This window comes from Eriocheir sinensis, chromosome 13 (genome assembly GCF_024679095.1).
Source record: "Eriocheir sinensis breed Jianghai 21 chromosome 13, ASM2467909v1, whole genome shotgun sequence".
Taxonomy (NCBI): domain Eukaryota; kingdom Metazoa; phylum Arthropoda; class Malacostraca; order Decapoda; family Varunidae; genus Eriocheir; species Eriocheir sinensis.
In genome coordinates, this window is record NC_066521.1 from 12,764,263 (window position 1) to 12,786,716 (window position 22,454).

General features: G+C 45.2%; 1 protein-coding gene across 1 annotated transcript in view; it reads right to left on the reverse strand.

Annotated features, from left to right (window-relative positions):
- LOC126998012 (T-cell leukemia homeobox protein 2-like) overlaps positions 1-10,770 on the reverse strand; it is a 22,536-nt gene extending 11,766 nt beyond the window's left edge. Inside the window, exon 1 of the mRNA XM_050859292.1 lies at positions 9,965-10,770. Within this exon, the coding sequence (XP_050715249.1) occupies positions 9,965-10,481 (517 nt within the window). The 5' untranslated portion in view covers positions 10,482-10,770. The remainder of the gene's footprint in view (positions 1-9,964) is intronic.
- Between the last annotated feature and the right edge of the window lie 11,684 nt (positions 10,771-22,454).

The following is a 22,454-nucleotide window of genomic DNA, read 5'->3' on the forward strand; positions in this document are numbered from 1 at the left end:
CACCAAAACGCAACACACCACAAACCATATACCATACCGCTCACACACCGCAGCCACCATCTCACCAACGCCACCACCACACCACTACCATACCACTGTTCTGCCTCTCTACGATACACCAACACCAAAACGCAACACATCACAAACAATATACCATACCGCTCACACACCGCTGCCACCGCCACACCACCGCCACCGCCACAGCTTACACCATACACCACGCCACACCACGCCGCCTCCCCCCCCCTTCGCCACCCTCGCATGCAACACAACAGGTACGCGGGCCACACAAAATTCATACAAACACCGTATGTACACGCGCCGGATTTACGTTTACATCACACACACACACACACACACACACACACACACACACACACACACACACACACACACACAGTTCGTCTTTTTAAAATCTCGTATGCTGTCCTCCGTTTAGGAACATCGTGTCGCCCGGAGCTTTTTTTTTTTTCTTTTCTGGTTCGCTTTTTCAGTTTTTGGATTACTTCGTTTCATCGTGGAAAAAAAAGGGAAAAAAACACGCATACATTTTCCTGCCTCTTCAGCCCCAGGAATTCAACAAGTAAAAACAGAGGCAATAATTCGGATTTTTTTGTGTGTGTAGTTTTGATTTATTGTCATTCATTAATTCCGTATTGAAGAGTTTATGGATTTAAATAAGGTAACGAAAGGCGGGTTAAGGATTTTGTTAGTAAAATATTTCTTCGTGTACTCGCTAACCTTTGCTTGATGTTAGTGACTGATAGATCGATTGACACAGAGATTGATTTATCGTGATTGCTACATAAATAATTGAATCACTTAAGTTGATATAGTGACTGATAGATCGATTAATGCAGAGATTTATTTATTGGGATTGCTACATAAATCATTGAATCACTGAGTTGATGAATACTTGCATAAAAAGAAAAATTAATGACATCCTAAGCCATACATAAATTTGATAACTAAAGAACAAATAAAGAAGTAAATAAAGAAATGGATAGAAAAAAAAGAAAAATGTGTAAATAAAAAAAAAAAGTTAAATAAGCAAGTTAGCGCAAAGTAAATTAGCGCAAAAGTGAGCAAACACGTAAATAAATATAAATAGAGTGAGAGTAAAAAATTCCCAGGTAGGCATGAACGTGGCATGAAGCAGCGTGTGAGCTCAATAATTCCTTGGTGTACACGCGTCCGGGGGGTGATACGTACACACACACACACACACACACACACACACACACACACACACACACACACAGTCTCTAACTATGAATCTATCCATCTATCTATCTTATCTATCTGTCTCATCTATCTATTTCTATCTGTCCTTTCCTTCATCATTCACTCACATTTTTCTATTCATCTACACTCACCACATTATTCATCCTTTTATATATTTATTTGTCATATCTCTCCATGTCTATCTATCTCTCCCCTCCTTTATTCACCCTCACTTTTCTTTTCTTTCTTTTTTCTTATCTATGTCTATCGCTCCCCTCCTTTATTCACCCTCACTTTTCTTTTCTTTCTTTTTTCTTATCTATGTCTATCTCTCCCCTCCTTTATTCACCCTCACTTTTCTTTTCATCTCCTCTCAACACACTATTCATAATTTTATCTACTTGTCTGTCTTATGTATTTCTTTACCTCACTTTTTCTTCCCTTCTATATTCCCTCTCACTTTTCTCTACACCTTCACTCAACACTGTTCATCATTTCATAACGCATCATTAATATTTCACCTTTTACTCCTCTCATTAACCTTACGGAAATCTCATTAGCATCGTGATTACTATGTTGAACTTTTTTTTTTTCGTCGTGAAATTAACTGTTATTCTGAATGTCATGAAATGTCGAGGTGGATTTCTTTATGACTTACTATGCGAAAGAAACAGCGCCCTCTATTTTTTTCCCTCTAATAAGTTATGTGACAGCGGACCTGAAGCAATATAAAAAAAGTGAAATGAAAAAAAATAGGGCGACAGTAACTGTTATTCCCGGAAATCTTGGAGAGAAACAACAAAATAATGAAAAATTGCCAAGAAAAAAGTGACGTTGTTAAGTGATGCGTACAGACGAAAAAAAAAAAATGAATATATAAATTGAAATCTAAGTAAGTGATTGAGTAAGGAGGAGACTCATAATTATCGACCCAACAAAATCTATATATGACACAAATTAATAAATGACAAAATATAATCCAGAGTAAATAATTAACGAATATATAAAATGAAATATAAATAAGTGATTGAATAAGAAGTCGACTCATAATCGACCCAACAAAATCTATATATGACACAAATTAATAAATGACAAAACATAATCCAGAGTAAATAATTAATGACTATATAAAATTAAATATAAATAAGTGATTGAATAAGAAGGAGACTCATAATCGACCCAACAAAATCTATATATGACACAAATTAATAAATGACAAAACATAATCCAGAGTAAATAATTAACGAATATATAAAATGAAATATAAATAAGTGGTTGAATAAGGAGAAGACTCGTAATCGACCCAACAAAATCTATATATGACACAAATTAATAAATGACAAAATATAAAATTAAATATAAATAAGTGATTGAATAAGAAGGAGACTCATAATCGACCCAACAAAATCCATATATGACACAAATTAATAAACGGGCAAAAATAACCCAGAGTAACGTGTGTGTGTGTGTGTGTGTGTGTGTGTGTGCTCGCGATCACCACGCCGATAATGATGAATAATAGCAAACAATTATGAGTCTATTAAAATACTTGAGCGTCCTCCTCCCCCCTCCCCTACCTCTCTCCCTTCCCCCCTCCTAGCCTGCTTGATGGCGGTGGTTCGGACTGATGGGCGCTAATAGGGTGACTAACGACGCTCATTAGTGGAGACGCGGGGCAATTAGGATCAAGGTGTGGGGTTGTTAGGGCAGGTAAGACGTCGGGGAGGCTCGGGAAGGGCATTAATTAGGTTGTAAGGTGCTGGGGTTAGGTTAGGTTAGGGTAAGTAAGGTGCTAGGGTTAGGTTAAGTAAGATTAGGTAAGGTTAGGTTTGGGTAGGTTATGTTATGTTATGTTAGGTTAGGGTAAGTAAGGTGGTAGGTTAAGGTTAGGTAAGATTAGGTAAGGTTAGGTTTGTATACGTTAGGTTAGGTTAGGGTAAGTAAGATGCTGGTGTTAGGTTAGGTAAGATTAGGTAAGATTAGGTTTGGGTAGGTTAGGTTATGTTATGTTAGGTTAGGGTAAGTAAGGTGCTAGGGTTTGGTTAGGTAAGATTAGGTAAGGTTAGGTTTGGGTAGGTTAGGTTATGTTATGTTAGGTTAGGGTAAGTAAGATGCTAGGGTTAGGTTAGGTAAGATTAGGTAAGGATAGGTTTGGGTAGGCTAGATTAGGTTATGTTAGGTTAGGGTAAGTAAGGTGGTAGGGTTAGATTGGGTAAGATTAGGTAAGGTTAGGTTTGGGTAAGTTAGGTTATGTTATGTTAGGTTAGGGTAAGTCAGGTGCTGGGGTTAGGTAAGGTTAAGGTAGGTTAGGTTTGGGTAGGTTAGGACAGGTTGGGTTAGGTCGCATTAGGATAGGTAGATTAGGTGGAGTATAAGGTAAGGTTAGGCAGAAAGGATAAGGGGAGCAAATGTGTGGAGGGATGATGGGACAATTTTTATTTTTGCTTTTTTTACGTCTTTCTCTTCCTTTCTTACTCTTTCTTATCCTTCTCCTCCTCTTCCTTCTCCTCCTCCCCCTCCTCACCTCCTCCCTCTCCTTATCATTGTCCTTTTTTTGAGAAGCTGTGACATTTTTTCTTTCTCTCTCCTCCTGATCGTCTTCGTCATTGTCCTCCTCCTCCTCCTCCTCTTCCTTCTCCTCCTCCTTCTCCTCACCTCCTCCCTCTCCTTATCATTGTCCTTTTTTTGGGAAGCTGTGACATTTTTTCTTTCTCCCTTTCTCCTCCTGATCGTCTTCGTCATTGTCCTCCTCCTCCTCCTCCTCCTCCTCTTCCTTCTCCTCCTCCTTCTTCTCCCCTTCTTCCTCTCCCCCTTATTATTGTCCTTTTTTTATGGAAGCTGTGACATTTTTTTCTTTTTCTTTTTCTCCTCCTGATCGTCTTCGTCATTGTCCTCCTCCTCCTCCTCCTCGCAGGGAAGAGCCAAAGGTCGCCGCCGTTTCCTTTGAGAACATTTCCGTCACGACCCAAAGAACAGACGCGAACGATTTCAGGAAGTGGACAGTTAGCTTTTTTATTTCTCCTTTTTTATTATTTTTTCACTTTTTTTTATTTATTTTATTGATATTTGTTTGTCTGATCTTTACTTATTTACTTTTTACTTACTTTATCACTTTATTTTTACTTTACTTTTTATTTTATCTTTACCAATATATATATTATTTTGCTTAAACTTTTTATTTACTTTTTTTACTTAATTTTACATTTTTTTTATTTTTACTTTATTTTATATTTTACTTTTTTGTTTACCTTCTTACTCTATATTACTTTATCTAACTTTTGATCTACTTTATTACTTTATCACTTATTTATTTTACTTTTTATTTCCTTTATTCATATTTCTCTTCTTTATCTTTACTTGTTCATCTCTATTTGTTTATTTCTTACCTACTTATTTATTTATTTTTTATTAATGTAATATGATAAAAAATCCTTGATATTTTTTTTGTAATGTTCTTAGCGGAGTTATTTATGTATCTCTTTTTTATCTTTATTTTTCTATTTATTCATCATCTACTTATTTATTTATTTTATATTTATGCTATTTGATAATTTTTGTGTATCTTTTTTTTATGTTCTTAGTTATTTACGTTTAATCAGTTTTTTTATCCACATTATTTATTTTCTGTTTATGTATTTTGATATTTTTCGGTGTAATATTTTTTGGGGGAATATTTTTAGTTATTTACGTTTGATGGTGTCTTATTTTTATATTATGTTGACGCGATACTAAATTCTCCGATGGTTGACTAATTAGTGTGTTCGTACGTTGGTCCTCGTTGTTCTTTCGTTTCGTCTAATGTGGCTGTTTTTGTTTGTTCTCTGACTTTATTATGTTTTTTTTCATTTATTTGTTTTGTCTTCTGTTTTGTCTTCTGTTTTGTCTTGTGTTGCCTTGTTATGTATTTTTATTTTGTCTTGTTTTGCCTTGTTTTGTCTTCTGTTTTGTCTTCTTTTGTCTTCTGTTCTTATCTGTTTTGTCTTCTGTTTAGTCTTTTTTTGTCTTGTTTTGTCTTGTTTTGTCTTCTGCTTTGTCTTGTTTTTGTCTTCTGTTTTGTCTTCATTTCTTATCTGTTTTGTCTTCTGTTCAGTCTTTTTTTGTCTTCTGTTTTGTCTTGTTTTGTCTTCTGCTTTGTCTTGTTTTTGTCTTCTGTTTTGTCTTCATTTATTATCTGTTTTGTCTTCTGTTTTGTCCGGGTAACGACGCCTCGATAAACGGTAATAATTTTTCAACCGGGAGTTATTTTTTGCGTCGCCTGCACGGTCCGAGAGGCTGAATAATGAATAAAGCGTCCGGGGTTTGGCTGACAGGCGACGCGCGGGGGAAAAAAAAAATCGGCGGCTGAAATGTCTCGAGGAGCGTTAGTAATTAGTGAATATAATGACCGTGAATGAGAAATGGATGGCGATAGGCAGAGGAACGTCAAATATGCAGCGCTCATTCGAATGTAAAGAAAAGAAGGAAAAATATATGACGCGAAATATACCAAAGAAAAAATGAAAAAAATATCAAGAGGGAAAGTTACAGTTAAGAAAATTACAGTTGAGAAAAATGCGGTTGCGGTTAAGTTATAAAGAGGAAAGAGGGGAAAATACATAAGAAAGAGGAGGGGAAGAATGTGGGGAGGAGGGTGAACAGTGGAAATAAGAAGAGGGTAGAGGTGAGGAAGTAGAGGGAGGGAAGAGGAAATAATAAGAGTAGAAGGGGAGAGGGTGAAAAAATATACAGTTACAGACGAGAAATAAGTAAAGATATACATTCAATTACACTTAAAATTCATGACTGAAAAGAATATGAATCGCTTAACAACAAGACATAAGAAAAATGATAACCAATAAAAAAAAGGACAAAACCACCAAAACAAAAGAAGAACACAATAGAAGAAATAAGAAATAAATACGCAATAAAAAAGAAAGAAAAAAATATAAATAAAAACCAACACACAAAATCAAATAACAGACAAGAAACAAAACAAAACAAATAAAAAACATAATAAAATCAAAGAGCAATAACAAAAAAACAACAACCACCACAGACGAAACAAAAGAACAACAAAAAACAACATACGAACACACTAATTAGTCAACCAACGGAGGTACGGGCGAAAAAAAATGGCAGGTGAGAATATCATAAAGGTGTGCGGAAGAGGAGGTGAAGGAGGGGGGGAGGTGAAGGGAGAAAGAGGGGGCAGGGAGGGGGGAGAAGGTGATAAGTGCAGATGAAGAAGGGAGAAGAGAGGGGAAGATGAGAGGAAAGAAGGAGAAGGGAAAGGAAAAAAAGAGATAAGGGAGGGGGAGAGGGGAGGTAAGAGAGGGGAGGAGGGGGAGAAGGTGAAAAATGGAGATGAAGAAGGGAGGAGAGAGGGGAAGATGAGAGGAGAAAAAAAAGAAGCGAAGGGGTAAAGAAAGAGATAAGGGAGGGGGAGAGGGGAGGTAAGAGAGGGGAGGAGGGGGAGAAAGTAAAAAGTGGAGATGAAAGAGGGAGAAAAGAGGGAAAACTACATAAGAAAGAGGAGGGGAAGAGTGAGGGAAGAGGAAATAATAAGAAAAGGGGGGAGGGTGAGAAGGGAACGGGGAGAGAGAATCAGCTAAGGGGGTGAAGTAGTGGGAGGAAGGGGAGAGGAATGAAAGGGGAGAAGAGAGGGAGGACGATTAGCTTTCTCTCCCTCCTTATTGCATTCTCACTCCCTCCGTCTCTTCTTCCCTCCCCTCTCCTCCCTCTCCCCTCCCCTCCCCTCTCCTCTTGCCCATTTCCTTTGCATTTTTCTTCATTCTTTTTTCACCCCTCTCCCTCCCTCCCTCCCTCCTCCTCCTTCTTCATCATCCTTCTCTCCTTTATCTGCATCCTTTCTTTATCGCCTATTTTTCTTTCTCCTCTTCCTTTCCATTCATTCACTCTTCCATTTTTCCTTCCTTCCCTTCATTCCTTCTTGCTTTCTTGCTTGCTTCTCTCTCTCATTTATTTTCCCTCTATCCTTCTTCCTTTCTTTTTTCTTTATCTCCTTCCCTCTTTCCTTCCTTCCTTCCTTCCTTCCTTCCCTCTCTCTGCCCTATCATCCTTCTTCCCTCCTTTCCTCCATCATTGCTTCCTTCTATTCATCCTCACATTTCCATAAACTATATTCCGAGTTACCTAAACACACACACACACACACACACACACACACACACACGGTTCTACAGGTAAATCTTTTCCCGGGAACAGGTGTAAGGAGACAGGTGGGGGGAAGGGGGGGGGGAGGAATTATTTACTAGACTCTTAACTTGTCACCTTCCTCCCCTCTCTCCTCCTCCTCCTCCTCCTCTTCCTCCTCCAATCACAGGCACAAGTCATCTCCCCTTCCCTCCATCTCCCTCTTTCCCTCCTCTCCCTCCTCTCTTCCTTTCCTCCCCTCTTTCCTCTCTCTATTTTTTCCTCCCTTCCTCTCACTCTCTCCCCTCGTGGTCATCTTTCTGTCAATGGCACTAAACTGATTCTCTCTCTCTCTCTCTCTCTCTCTCTCTCTCTCTCTCTCTCTCTCTCTCTCTCTCTCTCTCTCTCTCTCTCTCTCTCTCTCTCTCTCTCTCTCTCTCTCTCTCTCTCTCTCTCTCTCTCTCTCTCTCTCTCTCTCTCTCTCTAATCGGTCTATAAAGTGATATATACGGTCCATTCCTTCAATAAATTATAATTCTTCCCATTCTCCGCGTTTCCCTTCCCTTCCTTTCCCTTCCCTTGCCCTCCCTTCCCTTCCTCTCCCTTATTAACTTACCTTCTTCCCCTTCCCTTCCTCTCCCTTATTAACTTCCCTTCTTTCCATTCCCTTCCTTTCCCTTATTAACTTCCCTTCTTCCCCTTCCCTTCCTTTCCCTTATAACTTCCCTTTTTTTCCTTATTAACTTCCCTTCTTTCCCTTCCTTTCCCTTATTAACTTCCCTTCTTTCCCTTCCCTTCCCTTTCCATTATATTTTTTCTCTCTCTTACTTTCCCTCTTGTTCTTTCTCCTTTTCCTCTTGCATTCCTTTCCTTTCCCTAGACTTTCTTTTTCCCCTTCCGTTTCAATAATTGTTTTCCTCTTACTTTCCCTAACTCTTGTCCTTCCTTCTTTTTCTCTTGCATTCCCTTTCCTTCTTCACACCTCTCTTCCCCTTTTCCCTTCCTCTTCCTCCATTACTAATTCTTCTTAACCTCCCTTCTTTTTCTCTTTCATTCCCTTCCCTTCTTCACACCTCTCTTCCCCTTTTCCCTTCCTCTTCCTCCATTACTAATTCTTCTTAACCTCCTTTTGATCCATTTTCTCTTTGTATTTTCATTTTCTATTCTCATCTTTCCGTCTCCTTCCCTTCCTTATCCCATCTGCTGCTGCCCTGCTCTTCCTTTTCCCGTCCTCACTCCCCCGTCTCCATTTCCTCTCTCCCCTTCTCACTTTTATGACCATTTTCCTTTGATTTTCAGCACCTGTTACCTTCCCTTCACCTAACTTTTCCGTAACAATTTTCCCATAACTTGTGTCCCAAATAACTTGACCCTCTCTTCCTTAAATTTCCCCTCACGCCTCTCCTCTTTCCTTTGCCTCCTTTTCCTACCTCGCTATTATCTTTCCTTCCCTTCTTTTCCCTTTCGTTTTTTCTTTCTTTTCCTCCCATTTTCCTCTATTCCCTTTTTTCTTATTTTTTTTTTCCTACTTTATCCATTCCCTTCCCCTATTTTTTATACCTTCCCATTCTCTTCCCTCTCCTTTTCTCCCAATCCCCTTTTCTTATCTTCCCTTCTCTTCCTTTCCTTTCCTTCTCTTCCCGTACCTTCATTCCTTCCTTTTCTTTCCGTACCTTCACTCCTTATCTATTTTCTCCCCTTCCCTTCCCTTCTCATCCCTTCTCGCATCCCCCCTCCCCCCCTCCGTCTCGTCACCTCCGTAACACTCACTTAAGCACACGTTATGGTCGCTGTCGCCGTGTTTTATGCAGCCTCGGAAAGAATAACGGGCCGTGCATTATTCGGAGGCCTCGTGGATCCATGTATGGAAGGCGCTGCGGAGGAGGAGCGGGAGGGCTTGCTTGTCTCACCTATTCATGGACTCTTTGCAGGGGAAGTGTTGGCCGGATTGAAAGTTTGGCTCCAGTGCCTTAGTCTGGAGCAGAGGAAAGGTCGTGGAGGGGCGGCTGGAGGGAGGGAGGGAGGAAAGGTGAGGCAGGGCGAGGCGAGGCGAGGCGAGGCGGGCACGAGGGAGTGATTAATACGTGCGCGGCCTCCCTGCCGGCGCTACCATTATTATTAGTATTAGCGGCGGCCGTCCCTGCCTTATTAGAGCTTCTGTTCTCGTAAATTCGCGGGGCCGCGGCGGCAAGACAGATTGGCTGCCGGGGACTTGCGGGGGGCGGGGGGAGGGGGGCGGCACCGCGGGGGCTTCACCCACCACATCCTCTCTTCCCGCCCCTCCCCCCTCCCCCCCGCTACAGGACCACTCAGGGGCGTGACTCCCAGGGGCACGACTCTAACAGGACGCGGCGGCCACCAAGGAGTGGGGATGGGCGCTGCTGGCCTCACAGCGGAGGGAGGAAGGGAGGGGTGATGGGGCTTGAGGGAGGAGGGGGGACTTGTCCTATGTAGCTCTTGTGTCAAGTGATTAGGAATGTTATGAAAACGGGGGGCTGCCCCCAATGGGGAAGGTGGTGGTTGTTGTGGTAGAGGATCCCCGAAGCGGGGCGCCGAGACCCCTCCCCCTTCCCTCCCGCCCTAGTGTGTGGGGGTACCAGTCACTCACCTGCCAGTCTGTCGAGGGTGGGGTAGTGGGGCGCCAGGGCCGTGGGCCTGTCGAAGGGCGGCAGCGGCAGGCCGGGCAGCCATGGGTGTGCGGCGCCCGCGGCGCCCAGGCCCGCCAGCCCCGGGTAGCCCACGCCCATGGGCCGGTGGGCGGGCACGCGCAACACAGTGGGCGCGCCGCCTGCCAGCGGGCCGTAGGGCGGCGGCAGGCCCCCCAGGGCGCCGTAGCCCACGTGGTAGTCGTCGGCCGCCTCTTCGTAGCTGTCGTCGTCATGGTCGTCGTCGTGGTCGTCGTCGTCGTCGCTTTCGCCGCGGCGGTCGTCCTCGTCGCTGCCGAGGTCCTTGTCGCCCAGCAGCGCCGAGATGCTGAAGGACAGGCGGGCGGCCGTGGGCGGCTTGGACGGGCCGCGGACCCCGGAGGGGCGGGGCGGGACCGGGGCAGCGGGCGAGCCGGGGCGGCTGTCGCCGTCCACGTTGATCTCTTCCTCCTGGTCCACCTCCAGCTCGAGGGCGGTCATGGCGGCGGGCGGCGGCCGGGGAGCCGTGGCGGCGGCGGCGGCAGCGGCGGCGGGCGTGAGGCGTGCGGCGGTGACCGTGCGGGCGACACTCTCTCACACACGCCCTCGCCGGCCTCGCACTAGGAGGTGAATGGCTTGGGTCGGGTTGGCCCGGTCCGGCCAGCCCTCCCGCCCACCACGCCCACCCTGGCGGCGGGGCGGGCGCGGGGCGGGGCTCGGCGCTCATTGGCCGGCCCGAGGCTCCGCCCCGCCGCCGCGCCGCGTGATTGGCCGCCGCTAAGTGATGGCCACCAAGCAGAGCCTACAAGATAGGAATCGAAAAAGAGGAGTCGCCGCCTAAGTTAGGTGAGATTTTCTGCTAAATGAACCTCCATCCCTTTATCGAGAGCCGGGCGCGCACACCATAAAATCTGTTTTAAGTTAATTACACCGGATTTTCTGCGGCAAATCACAAGGAATGCTTTGTTACGTGACGGGCCCGGGGTAGGGCGCCTTGTGTGGGGCACGCCCCCCCCCCCAACCCCACCCCTGCCATGCCCCCACCCCCCGCGGGGCCGCTAATGCGCTTAAACACTTACGCGGCATCATAGGCCCTGTGTCAACACGGCCATCTTGGGTTTGTTTGTCGCGGCACAATTGGTGATCCCGAGCCGCGATAACGGACCATTGTTTTTGTTTGGGCGGCGAGGCGCGGCGAGGCAGGCGGCGCCCCAGGCCCGCCCGGCACGCTGAGTCACGCCGCCCAGGCCGCCAGCACGCCCACCGGGGACTAGGCGGGCGTGAGCGAGAGGCGACGGGCGTGGGTGTAGGCTTCTTGCAGGATGTGCCGCAGGAATCAGCACATCAGCGAGCACCACAGCAGCACTACCACAGCAACACATCAGCAGCACATCAGCAGCACATGAGCAACTCAGAATCAGCACAGCAGCAGCACGTCAGCAACACATAATCAGCACAACAACAGCACGCCCACAACACGGCGGCAACACAAGAGCAGCAACTATTACCAGCAGGACAACATCACCACGTCAGCAGCATATGAGCAGGACAACGGCAACACGCTGACAGCACAACAAGACCACGTCAGCAGCAGAAGAGCACCACGTCAACAGAACAGCAGCAGGAGAACATCACCACATACACAGCAGCAGCACAGAGGAAGCACGTCACCAGAACAGCAGCATCACATCAGCAGGGCCACGTCAACAGCATATCAGCAGCACCGCGTCAGCAGCAGGACAGCACCGGGTCAGCAGCACGTCACGCCCACCAGTCCCGCCATTGCCTCACATAACCTTGCATCTTAAGCCAAGTGAATCCCAACCTTTTGAAACGATGAACCCGAGCAGGTGAACCTTACACGACAAGCCCCTCCGTGCCCCCTCCTCCCTGCCCCCCCAGCGGACGATTGCGGCGGCGGGGAGCATAATGGTGGCCCAGCGGAGCATTATTTAACCATTGTGCTCCGCTGACAACTGATCCTAAACGAGCATTATCCTCCCCAACGCTCTCACGAAGGCTGGAGTTAGGTTATTGGTGCATGCAATGACCAGGGAGGGAGGGAGGCAGGGAGGAAGGCAGGAGAGAGAAAGAGAGAGAGAGAGAAAGGACAGGGAGGCAGGCAAGGAGCAAGATAGAAGGCAGGCAGAGGGCAAGATCGAGTGACAGAAGGCAGACAGGTAGACACATAGAAACATAAGGTAGACAGACAATGGGGTGAGATAGCGACAAAAAATAGACAGGTAGAGCTAAAGACAGACAGACAGAAGGTAGATGGACAGAAGGCGAAATCAAGTGACAAGACAGAAAGGTAGAGATAGAGTAGAAAGACGGAAGGTAGACAGGAGGGCAGGTTATCAAAGAGGAAACAGAGAAGCTAGACAGAAGTGACAGACATATTAAGACAGAATGCGGGAAGGGAGGAAGCGAGGCAGGGTGGGAGGGAGAGAAAGAGAGGGAGAAGCAGATGGGCAGGCTTCATACAGGTAGACAAGCAGGTAAGCAGGTATCTCAAGGGGCGTTCCTGCTTTCCCTTTCTGCTTCCTCCTGTAACCCAACTTTTACATTCCACTCTACCTGCTTGCCTGACCCTCCCTATTCCTCCCCCCTCACCTCCGCCCCCTCCCCCCTCGTGGACTACCTACTTCTACTGCTGTTCTCGTCTGCTTATGAGTCTTTTTGTTAGTTGATAGTTGTTTAACACGATGACTTTGCGGTGGTATACTTTTCTTTTTTTTCCTTTCGTGGTGCTTCCGTGTTCCTCCTCCTCCTCCTCCTCGCATGACGCTCAAGACTTCATTTACGAAACTTCCTGCTGATTATGAAACTCTTCTGCTTCAATCTAGACTGACATTCTTGTGCCTGACCTTTCATTTGTGTCCCTCATCATCATCTGTGTGTGTGTGTGTGTGTGTGTGTGTGTGTGTGTGTGTGTGTGTGTGTGTGTGTGTGTGAGGGCATTTAGAAAAGTTTGCCCCTCGCCTCCGCAGCACGAGTGGCCGATCCCCTAACTGGCAGGTTTTAGTAGGCTTGAGTATAGGCCAAGTTCCAGGACCTCAGAATCTGCCGAGAGGAGGAGGAGGAGGAGGAGGAGGAGGAGGAATACATAGGAATACATAGGAAGAACAGACACCAGAAGACCTGGCGGTCTATGGCGAGGGTGTCTGTTAACTACCGCTACTACTAGTAATCTACGTGTGGTAGGACAGGATAGAATAGATGAAGGAGGATGGAGGATGGATGAGGATGAGGAGGAGGAGGAGAATAATAATAATAATAATAATAATAATAATAATAATAATAATAATAAGGAAGAGCAAGAGGAAATATGGAACCATGAAAGAGCAGGCAGCAGACAGTTTGTTGTTTTATAACGTGGTTGGCTTTTTTGGTGATTTAGTTAGTGGGTCAGATATTATAATGACATAAAGAACAGGCTAAAGCAGGGGCGGGCAACCTCCGGCCCACGGGCCATATCTGGCCCATGAAGGCCTGGCGTCCGGGTCGCCACCCTGCCAGGCATTAACATTACAATCTGGGCCGCGAAACCCCAGGAAAAAAAATGCCAAAGAGCATCTGCTGGCAAATACTGTTTGGCAAGCCTGCGCTCCTCACCTCACTCTGCGAGAGTTGCCGGGCCTGTCTTTTTAAAGACTGTCAGCCCTTTTTGAGATTTGGTTGTCCTATTTAATTCAAACAAAAAATGACAGGCTGAAGCTGTCTTGTTGTGGGGCCATGGTGTCCTGTGTGTGCGACCTGCAGCAGGAAATCGCCACTTTCCTCCGTCAGAAGAATCTTCCCCACGCTGATCACCTTGACCCGCAATGGCTCGCTGGCCTGGCCCTACTCACGGACATTACTGCGCATCCGAATGTTCTTAATGTGAAGCCGCAAAGCAAAGACATTCTCCTGACAGACATGCACGCATGCATCAATGCCTTCCAGGTTGATGTTTAGACGTGATCAATTGTCTGATGTTAAGTTTGAGTATTTTCCTTGCCTTGTTGCAGCTGCTGTTGTGAGCTGCTCTTCTCCGAAATGAAGGACACGAAGTCTCGACTTTGCTCCCAACTCTCAGACCTCCACCTCAGTGACAGTATTCTGTTGTCCACCTCATCCACCGAGTCGGACATTGAAACACTTATTCATGGCAAGCAGCACCAATCGTCTCACTGATCCGCAGGTTTTTTATTTTTTTTATTTTTTTTACTTTAGTGTTCTCGTTTTTCAGTCCAGTCTTATCTTGCCCTTTATTCGAAAAGGTTGCCCGCCCCTGGGCTAAAGCATTTACTGTATGTACGCACGAGACCGTTCAGTTCATTCCTGTCGTTAGGAAGAGGGGTTAAAGGCAATTCTTAAAGCAGGTGACCGTTTGCGTATCAAGTAAAAAGAAATTTGTTCCAGTGACGGATTACTATGATCGAAGAAAAAGACTATACCGATATCCGTACTGCAACGCCTCCCCTAAAGTGGTAGACCGCTATCTTAAGTGTTCTGATCAGTTTAAGAGTTCATCTAATTGAGTCATCTACGTTACTGAAATTATTAAGGTGCTTGAAGACCATTATCAAGTACCTTCTTCGTTGTCTCTTTCAGTCGTTCGTTATACGTCTGCGCCTTCAACGATGGCGTAATATTCGTGGTGTGCCGCCGTACTCGCAGGTAATTCGATGTCGACGTCAGGTAATTTGAGGGGACCAGAACTAAACCGCGTATTCTGTGTGAGGTCTTACTTATATAAAATGAGATGACTACAAGTTACATTCAAATTTCCTCGCGATGAATCAGAGCATGGTATTAGTTTTTTTTTTAAAGGCAGACTTACAGCGTTTCCTAGGAGGAGGAGGAGGAGGAGGAGGAGGAGGAGGAAGACAAAACAATTTCCTGGTGTCAATGGGGGAGAGAGAAAAAAAAAAGCTAACACCCACAAAAGACAGTCAATAAAAGCTGGACAAAGGGAGGAAAAAATTACCGGAACAGAGAGAGAGAGAGAGAGAGAGAGAGAGAGATTTATGGGGGTCATTACGGGGGTAGGGGCGTTATCAAATATATCTCAGGTGTGGCGGCAGAAGTTCACCTTAATTATTTCCCTTCTAAAGATAATTAACGAGCAGGTAAGTAATCCAGGTGTGTGTGTGTGTGTGTGTGTGTGTGTGTGTGTGTGTGTGTGTGTGTAGGTAGGGGGCAGTTTCCTCCTATTTAAAAAAAAGTTAAGCAAGGGAAGAAGAAGAAGAAGAAGAAGAAGAAGAAGAAGAAGAAGAAGAAGAAGAAGAAGAAGAAGCAGGAAAAGAAGAAGAAGAAGGATGAGAAGAAGAAGAAGAAGAAGAAGAAGAAGAAGGAAAAGAAGAAGAAGGAAAATAATAATAATAATAATAATAATAATAATAATAATAATAATAATAATAATAAGAAGAAGAAGAAGAAAAAGAAGAAGAAGGAAAAGAAGAAGAAGAAGAAGAAGAAGAAGAAGAAGAAGAAGAAGAAGAAGAAGAAGAAGAAGAAGAAGAAGAAGAAGAAGAAGGGAGGGATTAGTGTGGTCACTTTACCGGACACGTTAGTGATGACAGGAACGTGAGGAAGGAGGAGGAGGAGCAGGAGGAGGAGGAGGAGGAGGATGTGGTGATAGTGGTGAAAGAAGGAGGAGGAGGGAAGGAGGGAGGGAGGGAAGGTAAGGGACGAGGGTAGAGCACAGATGGGAGAAGAGATGGAATGAGGAGATAGAGGAGGAGGAGGAGGAGGAGGAGGAAGGGAGGAGAAGGAGGAGGAGGATAAGAGAGGTATTAGCTTTTCACCTCCTCCTCCTCCTCTTCCTCCTCCTCCTCCTCCTCCTCTCCTCTCCAATCTTCTCTACATAATCCCTTAAGACAATTTTCTCTCCTCTTGAAGCACATTACTCCTCCCACTCTCCTTTTCTTCCTCTCTTTCCTCCTTTCCTTCCTCCTCCTCGACCTTTCTTCCATTTTCTTCCACTTTTTTTCTTTATCTCTTCCATTGACGGTTTGTATGACCTAGTTTTGTTTAATTTCAAATATTTATTCTCTCTCTCTCTCTCTCTCTCTCTCTCTCTCTCTCTCTCTCTCTCTCTCTCTCTCTCTCTCTCTCTCTCTCTCTCTCTCTCTCTCTCTCTCTCTCTCTTATCTCTTTTATATAATTCTTCCTTTCCACTCTTCTGTTTTCATTTTTCTTTCCTCCATCTTTCCTCCTCCTCCTCTTCCTCCTCCTCCTCCTCCTCCTCCTCCTCCTCCTCCTCCTCCCAGGTAGACACGCCCACCTGGTCATTAGGAAAATACCTGCAATTAGAGTAACAATGGATCTGTCAAAGGCGGGCAGGTAAGGTTGTCAGCTGAGAGAGAGAGAGAGAGAGAGAGAGAGAGAGAGAGAGAGAGAGAGAGAGAGAGATTGGTTCCCCCTTCTTCACGTTCCCATAATTATCTAACATCTAATTAATTTATCTCCAATGTAATTATCAGGGAAATGACACGTAATTCTCTCTCTCTCTCTCTCTCTCTCTCTCTCTCTCTCTCTCTCTCTCTCTCTCTCTCTCTCTCTCTCTCTCTCTCTCTCTCTCTCTCTCTCTCGCCATATTATTGCTTTATGAACCCTTACCTTACCTCCTCCTCCTCTTCCTCTTCCTCTTCCTCTTCCAATCTTCTCCTACTCTTCCTTCTCCTCCTCCACTTTCTCCTTCTTCTCTTCTTCCTCCTCCTCTTACTTTTTATCTTCTTTATGCATTTTCCTTATACTCTCTCATGTCTGTCTTTGCCTGTCTGTGTCTATCTGTCTGTCTGTCTGTCTATCCGTCCGTCCATCTTTCTGTCTGTCAGTGTCTATCTTTCTGTCTGTTTTTCAGCGTGTGTGTGTGTGTGTGTGTGTGTGTGTGTGTGTGTGTGTGTGTGTGTGTGTGTGTGTGTGTGTGTGTGTGTGTGTGTGTGTGTGTGTGTTTTCATAGCTTTCAATCTCTTTCTCTATCCATCTATCTCTCAATCTCTTCCGTATACCGTTACACACACACACTAACTTACACAATATTTCCCTCGTGGCAGCCGAAGATTCACACTCACACAAAACTGATACGCGAATATATAAAAAAAAGCAGCTCTATACATTTATTCACGAACGTATTTTTTTGGCCAGGTGTCCGTCGCCCTGTAATCAAGGTAACTAGGGAAGGGTCTATCAGGCGCGCGAAACTGGACAATACCCGGGAGTGGAGGGGAAAAAGAGGGGAAATTGCAGTATTGTTGATTTTGCACCGCGGCGGAGAGAGAGAGAGAGAGAGAGAGAGAGAGAGAGTAGAAAAAAAGAGAATATTAACTTACTCTTTACATGAGAAATAATAAAAATAAATACCGACTTATTTTTTTTGCTTCGTTTTTTCCATTTATATTTCTTCCTTTCGTAGCTCTCTTGACTTTCCTTCTCCTCCTCCTCCTCCTCCTCTTCTTCTCTCCTTCCCTTTCGTCCCTCTTGTCGACTCCTCCTTCTTTTATTTCCGCCTTTCCTTGCTCAGCTTCCTCCTCTCTTTTCTCTTCCTTTCTCTTCTTCCTTTATTTTGCCTTTGTATAATTTCTTTCCACTTTTATTTCTCTTTCTTTATTTCTTTTACGTTTCTTCCATCTGTATAGTCTCGATATCTTCCTCCTCCACTTCCACCTCCTCCTCCTCCTCCTCTTCCTCCTCCTCCTCCTCCTCCTCCTCCTCCTCCTCTCTGCAAGTGACTGTGTATTCGTGTCCAGATCTACCTACATTGTGCATTACTGAGAGAGAGAGAGAGAGAGAGAGAGAGAGAGAGAGAGAGAGAGAGAGAGAGAGAGAGAGAGAGAGAGAGAGAGAGCAGATCGCTCGGCCAGACTATCATATTTTCTTTATTACTAAATCCCGCGCCATCTCGGGTATTGACACGTTGATATCGTGTTGAAATTTACCTGCCACTCCCCCCCCCTTCACCCCTCTCTCCCCTCCCCCCTTTCCCTCCCCTTCTCTCCCCTGCAGCGCCAAGCCTCAATATATATACACACATAGATACCCAGGTGAGACAGGTAGGGAGGGAGGGAGGGAGTGAGGTATGCAAGCAGCTTAGTGGATTCTGCCTCCCTGTCTCTCTCTCTTTCTCTGCCTCTTTCTCTCTCCCTGTCTGTTTATTTATCTATGTGTGTGTGTGTGTGTGTGTGTGTGTGTGTGTGTGTGTGTGTGTGTGTGTGTGTGTGTGTGTGTGTGTGTGTTATTTTTCTTACTTTTTCTCTTTTTCTCTGCCTCTTTATCTATTGTTTTTTTTTCTCTTAATCTCTCGATCTGTTTCTTTCCTTCTCTTTACCTGTCTCTCTTTCTCCCTATTCTCCCTTCTTTAGTCGACTCCCTTCCCCCTCTTCTTCCTCTTTACCTATTCACCATACATGACCTTCCCATTCTGTCCTCCTCCTGTTTCCTTTCTTTTGCTTTTCCTTTCATATCAATTATATCCACTATGCCTCTCTTTCTCCTCTTTTCTTTCTTATTCCTTCACTTTGTCCCTCTTCTTTCCATTCTTGTCCTCTTGTTTTTCTTTATATATCCATTCCTCCTTCTTCTTCTTTCTCCTTTCTCTTCCTTCTTCTTTTTCCTTTTACTAGTCCCTTCTCTTATCCCTTTCTCTCCATAATCAAGATGAAAGTGAATGAGAGAAAGAACAGAAGTTGATGAAAGGATGCAAAAATAAAAGGAAATATAGGAAAGAGGAAGAAGGGGAAGAGGAATTAAGAGTGTAGAGAGGATAAGGAAGGTGAAAGAAACCACTGAAAAAGGAGAAAGAGGAGAAGAAGCGGAAAATAAAACATAAACCGTAGAGAGGATAAGGAAGGTGAAAGAAACCACGGAAAAAGAGAAAGAGGAGAAGAAGCGGAAAATAAAACATAAACCGTAGAGAGGATTTAAGGAGGTGAAAGAAACCACTGATAAAGAGAAAGAGGAGAAGAAAAGCGGAAAATAAAACATAAACCGTAGAGAGGATTTAAGGAAGTGAAAGAAACCACTGAAAAAGGAGAAATAGGAGAAGCGGAAAATAAAACATAAACAGGAAACAAGAAAAGAGAAAAGAAATATATTTTTTTACGTTCGTCCTTTAGTACCGGTAGGCTCTCTTGGTGGGGTCTGCAGGTCACCCCCATCCAGCGTTACCAAATTATCGTACTCAGCCACGCAGCACATCATTTTGCCCTGTTTCTGACTTATAAATATCGTAAACAAACACCAATAAGTAACGCTTTTAACGATAACTTTAACTGGAATCTCGTTATCCGTGTGGCTACGAGAGTTTTGGGCACTGGAACTGATAAATGCGATGTTCTGAGTACGATAATGTGGTAACGCTGCCCCCATCCCGTTAGTGGCGCAGGCAAGTGTTTATAGCGCCAGTTTCCCAGTCCAATACAGCAAATTTCTAAGCTCCCGAACCAAACACAAAATACCACGAAAATTCTTTGTATAGTGTTTGGCGTTGCTATAAAAAGGAGGAAATCTTAGGGAACTATGCAGGGAATCTCCTTAGGGTCGTATTTTAAAACATTTCGCCTCCCAAGTACACATAATTCACAAGGCTTTCGTATAAGTTGTAGGCATTTTCAGGAGTAGTTTTGTGACCCTGGTGGTAGTTTGACCCTTCTTCTATACCGTGTACCCAAGAAAACACTCATTAGAAGCAGATTGATCCCCTCTATAACCTTTAGAAGTAGCTGACGTAAGAATCGAGAGTGTCTTGTAATACCGGCCTTAAGGTGGGCCGTACTACTAAACATTTTGTCGCTTAACCCCTTGACTGCGGATTTCCTACAAGAAGACATCACCAAGCTACAGGAACGGAGCAAAAAGTGGCTGCTACAATTCAGTGAAGAAAAATGTAAAGTCCTGCACCTTGGGAGGGGATATCCACCACACCAATACCACAAGGGAAACACTCCACCATCCACCAAAGAGGCAGAGAAAGACCTGGGATTATAAGTTTACCAGGCTACCAGTGAAAGCCAAATCCGTGCCAATCGCAGAGGACGGGTTAAGTTCACCTATTTGACAAGGCTTTCCTAGGACGATTGGGCATTTCCAGGAGTAGTTTTATGACCCTGGTGGTAGTTTGACCCTTCTTCTGTACCGTGAACCTCAAGAAACACTCATTAGAACCCGACTGACCCCCTCTTTGACCTTTAGAAATAGTTGATGTTAGAAGCGAAACGGTCTTATAATACCAACCTTGTGAGTCGTATTTTAAAACATTTCGTCGCCCAAGTTCTCATATTTGACAAGGCTTTCCTATGAGTTTTGGGCATTTCCAGGGGTAGTTTCATGTCTCCGGTGGTAGTTTGCAAGTATCTGGTATTGAGTAGAAATAACGGATCATTGTGAAGACAGTTTGGTTTGGGCGCTGGCAATGACACTGTATAGGACTGTCGAACTGGCCCTTAGTGACGCCATATTGCTGGGTTCACGCTGCTCCCCGGAACATCTTTGCTCCACTTTAAAGTTTCGCTAGAGTCCGGGTTGGTGAGTGGTCTTCAGGACAGCATGTGGGTAGTCCTCGGCCACTCGCTGATGACTGAAAATTGCCAGCTCGTATAGCGTCGCTCGGGCCTCAGGTTGGTATTGTCAGATGCTCCCACCCCTCACACCAACTATTTCCAAAGGCCAAAAAGGAGGTTAATCGAGTTCTAATGAGTGTTCTTTTATGTCCACGGTACAGAAGAAGGCTCAGACTACCACCAGGGTCATAAAAGTACCCCTGGAAATGCCCCAAACTCCCACGAAAGACTAGTAAATTACGTGTTCTTGGGCGCAGAAATGTTTAAAAATATGGCCCTTAAACCCGGGTCCTCCTGAACACCGCGCCTGCACGCCGACCCCTCAGTCCCCGCCTCCGCACCGAGAGGACAAAGAAGGTGAAAGAAAGGACAGAAAAAATATGGAAGTTAATAATAGGAAAGTAATATGTAAGACAAACAAATCGGAAGAAGGAGGAAAAGAAGTAAAAGATGGTGATGAGAAACTTTACTTCATTCTTATTTTCTATCTTTTCGTTGGTTTTCTTCCTTTCCCTTCTCTTTTTTTTCCCTTTCCTCCCTGCCGCCCCTACGTCTCCCTTCCACTCCCTTCCTTCACTTTCCCTTCCCTTCCCTTCCCTTCCCTTCCCTTTCCTTCCCTTCCCTTCCCTTCCCTTCCCTTCCCTTCCCTTCCCTTCCCTTCCCTTCCCTTCCCTTCCCTTCCCTTCCCTTCCCTTTCTTCCTTCCTTCCCTTCCCTTCCTTCCTTCCTTCCTTCCTTCCCTTCCTTCCTTCCCTTCCCTTCCTTCCCTTCCTTCCTTCCTTCCTTCCCTTCCCTTTCCTTCCTTCCTTCCCTTACTTCTTTCCTTCCCTTCCCTTCATTCCTTCCCTTCCTTCCTTACCCCTTCCTTCCCTCTCATACCTGTTTTTTCATCCTGTCCAATCCTCCATTCCTTTCCTTTTCCTACCCTGTCCCTTCCCTTCTGTTCCTTCCCTCCCTATTATTTCCTCCTCCTACTTCCCATCCTCACCGTTTCCACTTTCTCTCCCCATATTTTCTCTATCCTCATCTTTCCTTCTCTTCTGTCATTTGTCTAACCTTTCCCTCCTCTTCCCTTTCCCTCCTCTTCCCTTTCCCTCCCTCCCTCATTTCTCCCTCCCTTCTACCCTTCCCTCCCTTTTCCTTCCTCTCTTCGCCGCCTGTCACCCGAAACCCTTCATCACTATTATTATCTGTTATTACGTCTATTATCACCCATCACCACCAATCACCACCACTGCAACCACCACCACCACCGCTGCCACCTCCATTGCAACCGCCGCCACCTCCACCATCACCACCACCTCTGCAGCGCTCACGACCTATCATTACCATTACCATCGCCAACACAACACCTCGGTCATCACCAGCATCACCATTCATCACCACCACCACCATCACTGCCGCTACTACTACTGCAGTCTTGCCTTACGTTTTCAATAGAGGGTGTTGTTGTTGTTGTTGGTGGTGGTGGTGGTGTTGGTGGTGGTGGTTGTGTTGTTGTTGTTATTGTAGTTGTTGTTGTTGTTGTTGTTGTTGTTGTTGGTGGTGGTGGTGGTTGTGTTGTTATTGTAGTTGTTGTTGTTGTTGTTGGTGGTGGTGGTGGTGGTGTTGATGCTGCTACTGTTGGTGTTGTGACGACTTTTTATTTTATTGACCACCTCCGCCATTTTCACCACCACCACACCACTATATAATGCCTCCGTGGTGCAGTGTTTAGCGTCCCTGACTAAGAATCTGCGGGTCTTGGTTCGAATCCCGTCTTGAGCAGTCGGCGTGCAGCCCACCCAACTGTTCATCCTTTCTTTTGGGATGGTCAATAAATGGATACCTGGGGACACCTGGGGAAGGTCAACTGTGGTGACCCGGATGTCACTCTGGTCCTGTGTCGGGTTAAGGATTTCCTCCCAGCACAGACTCAAGGAACAGTGTGA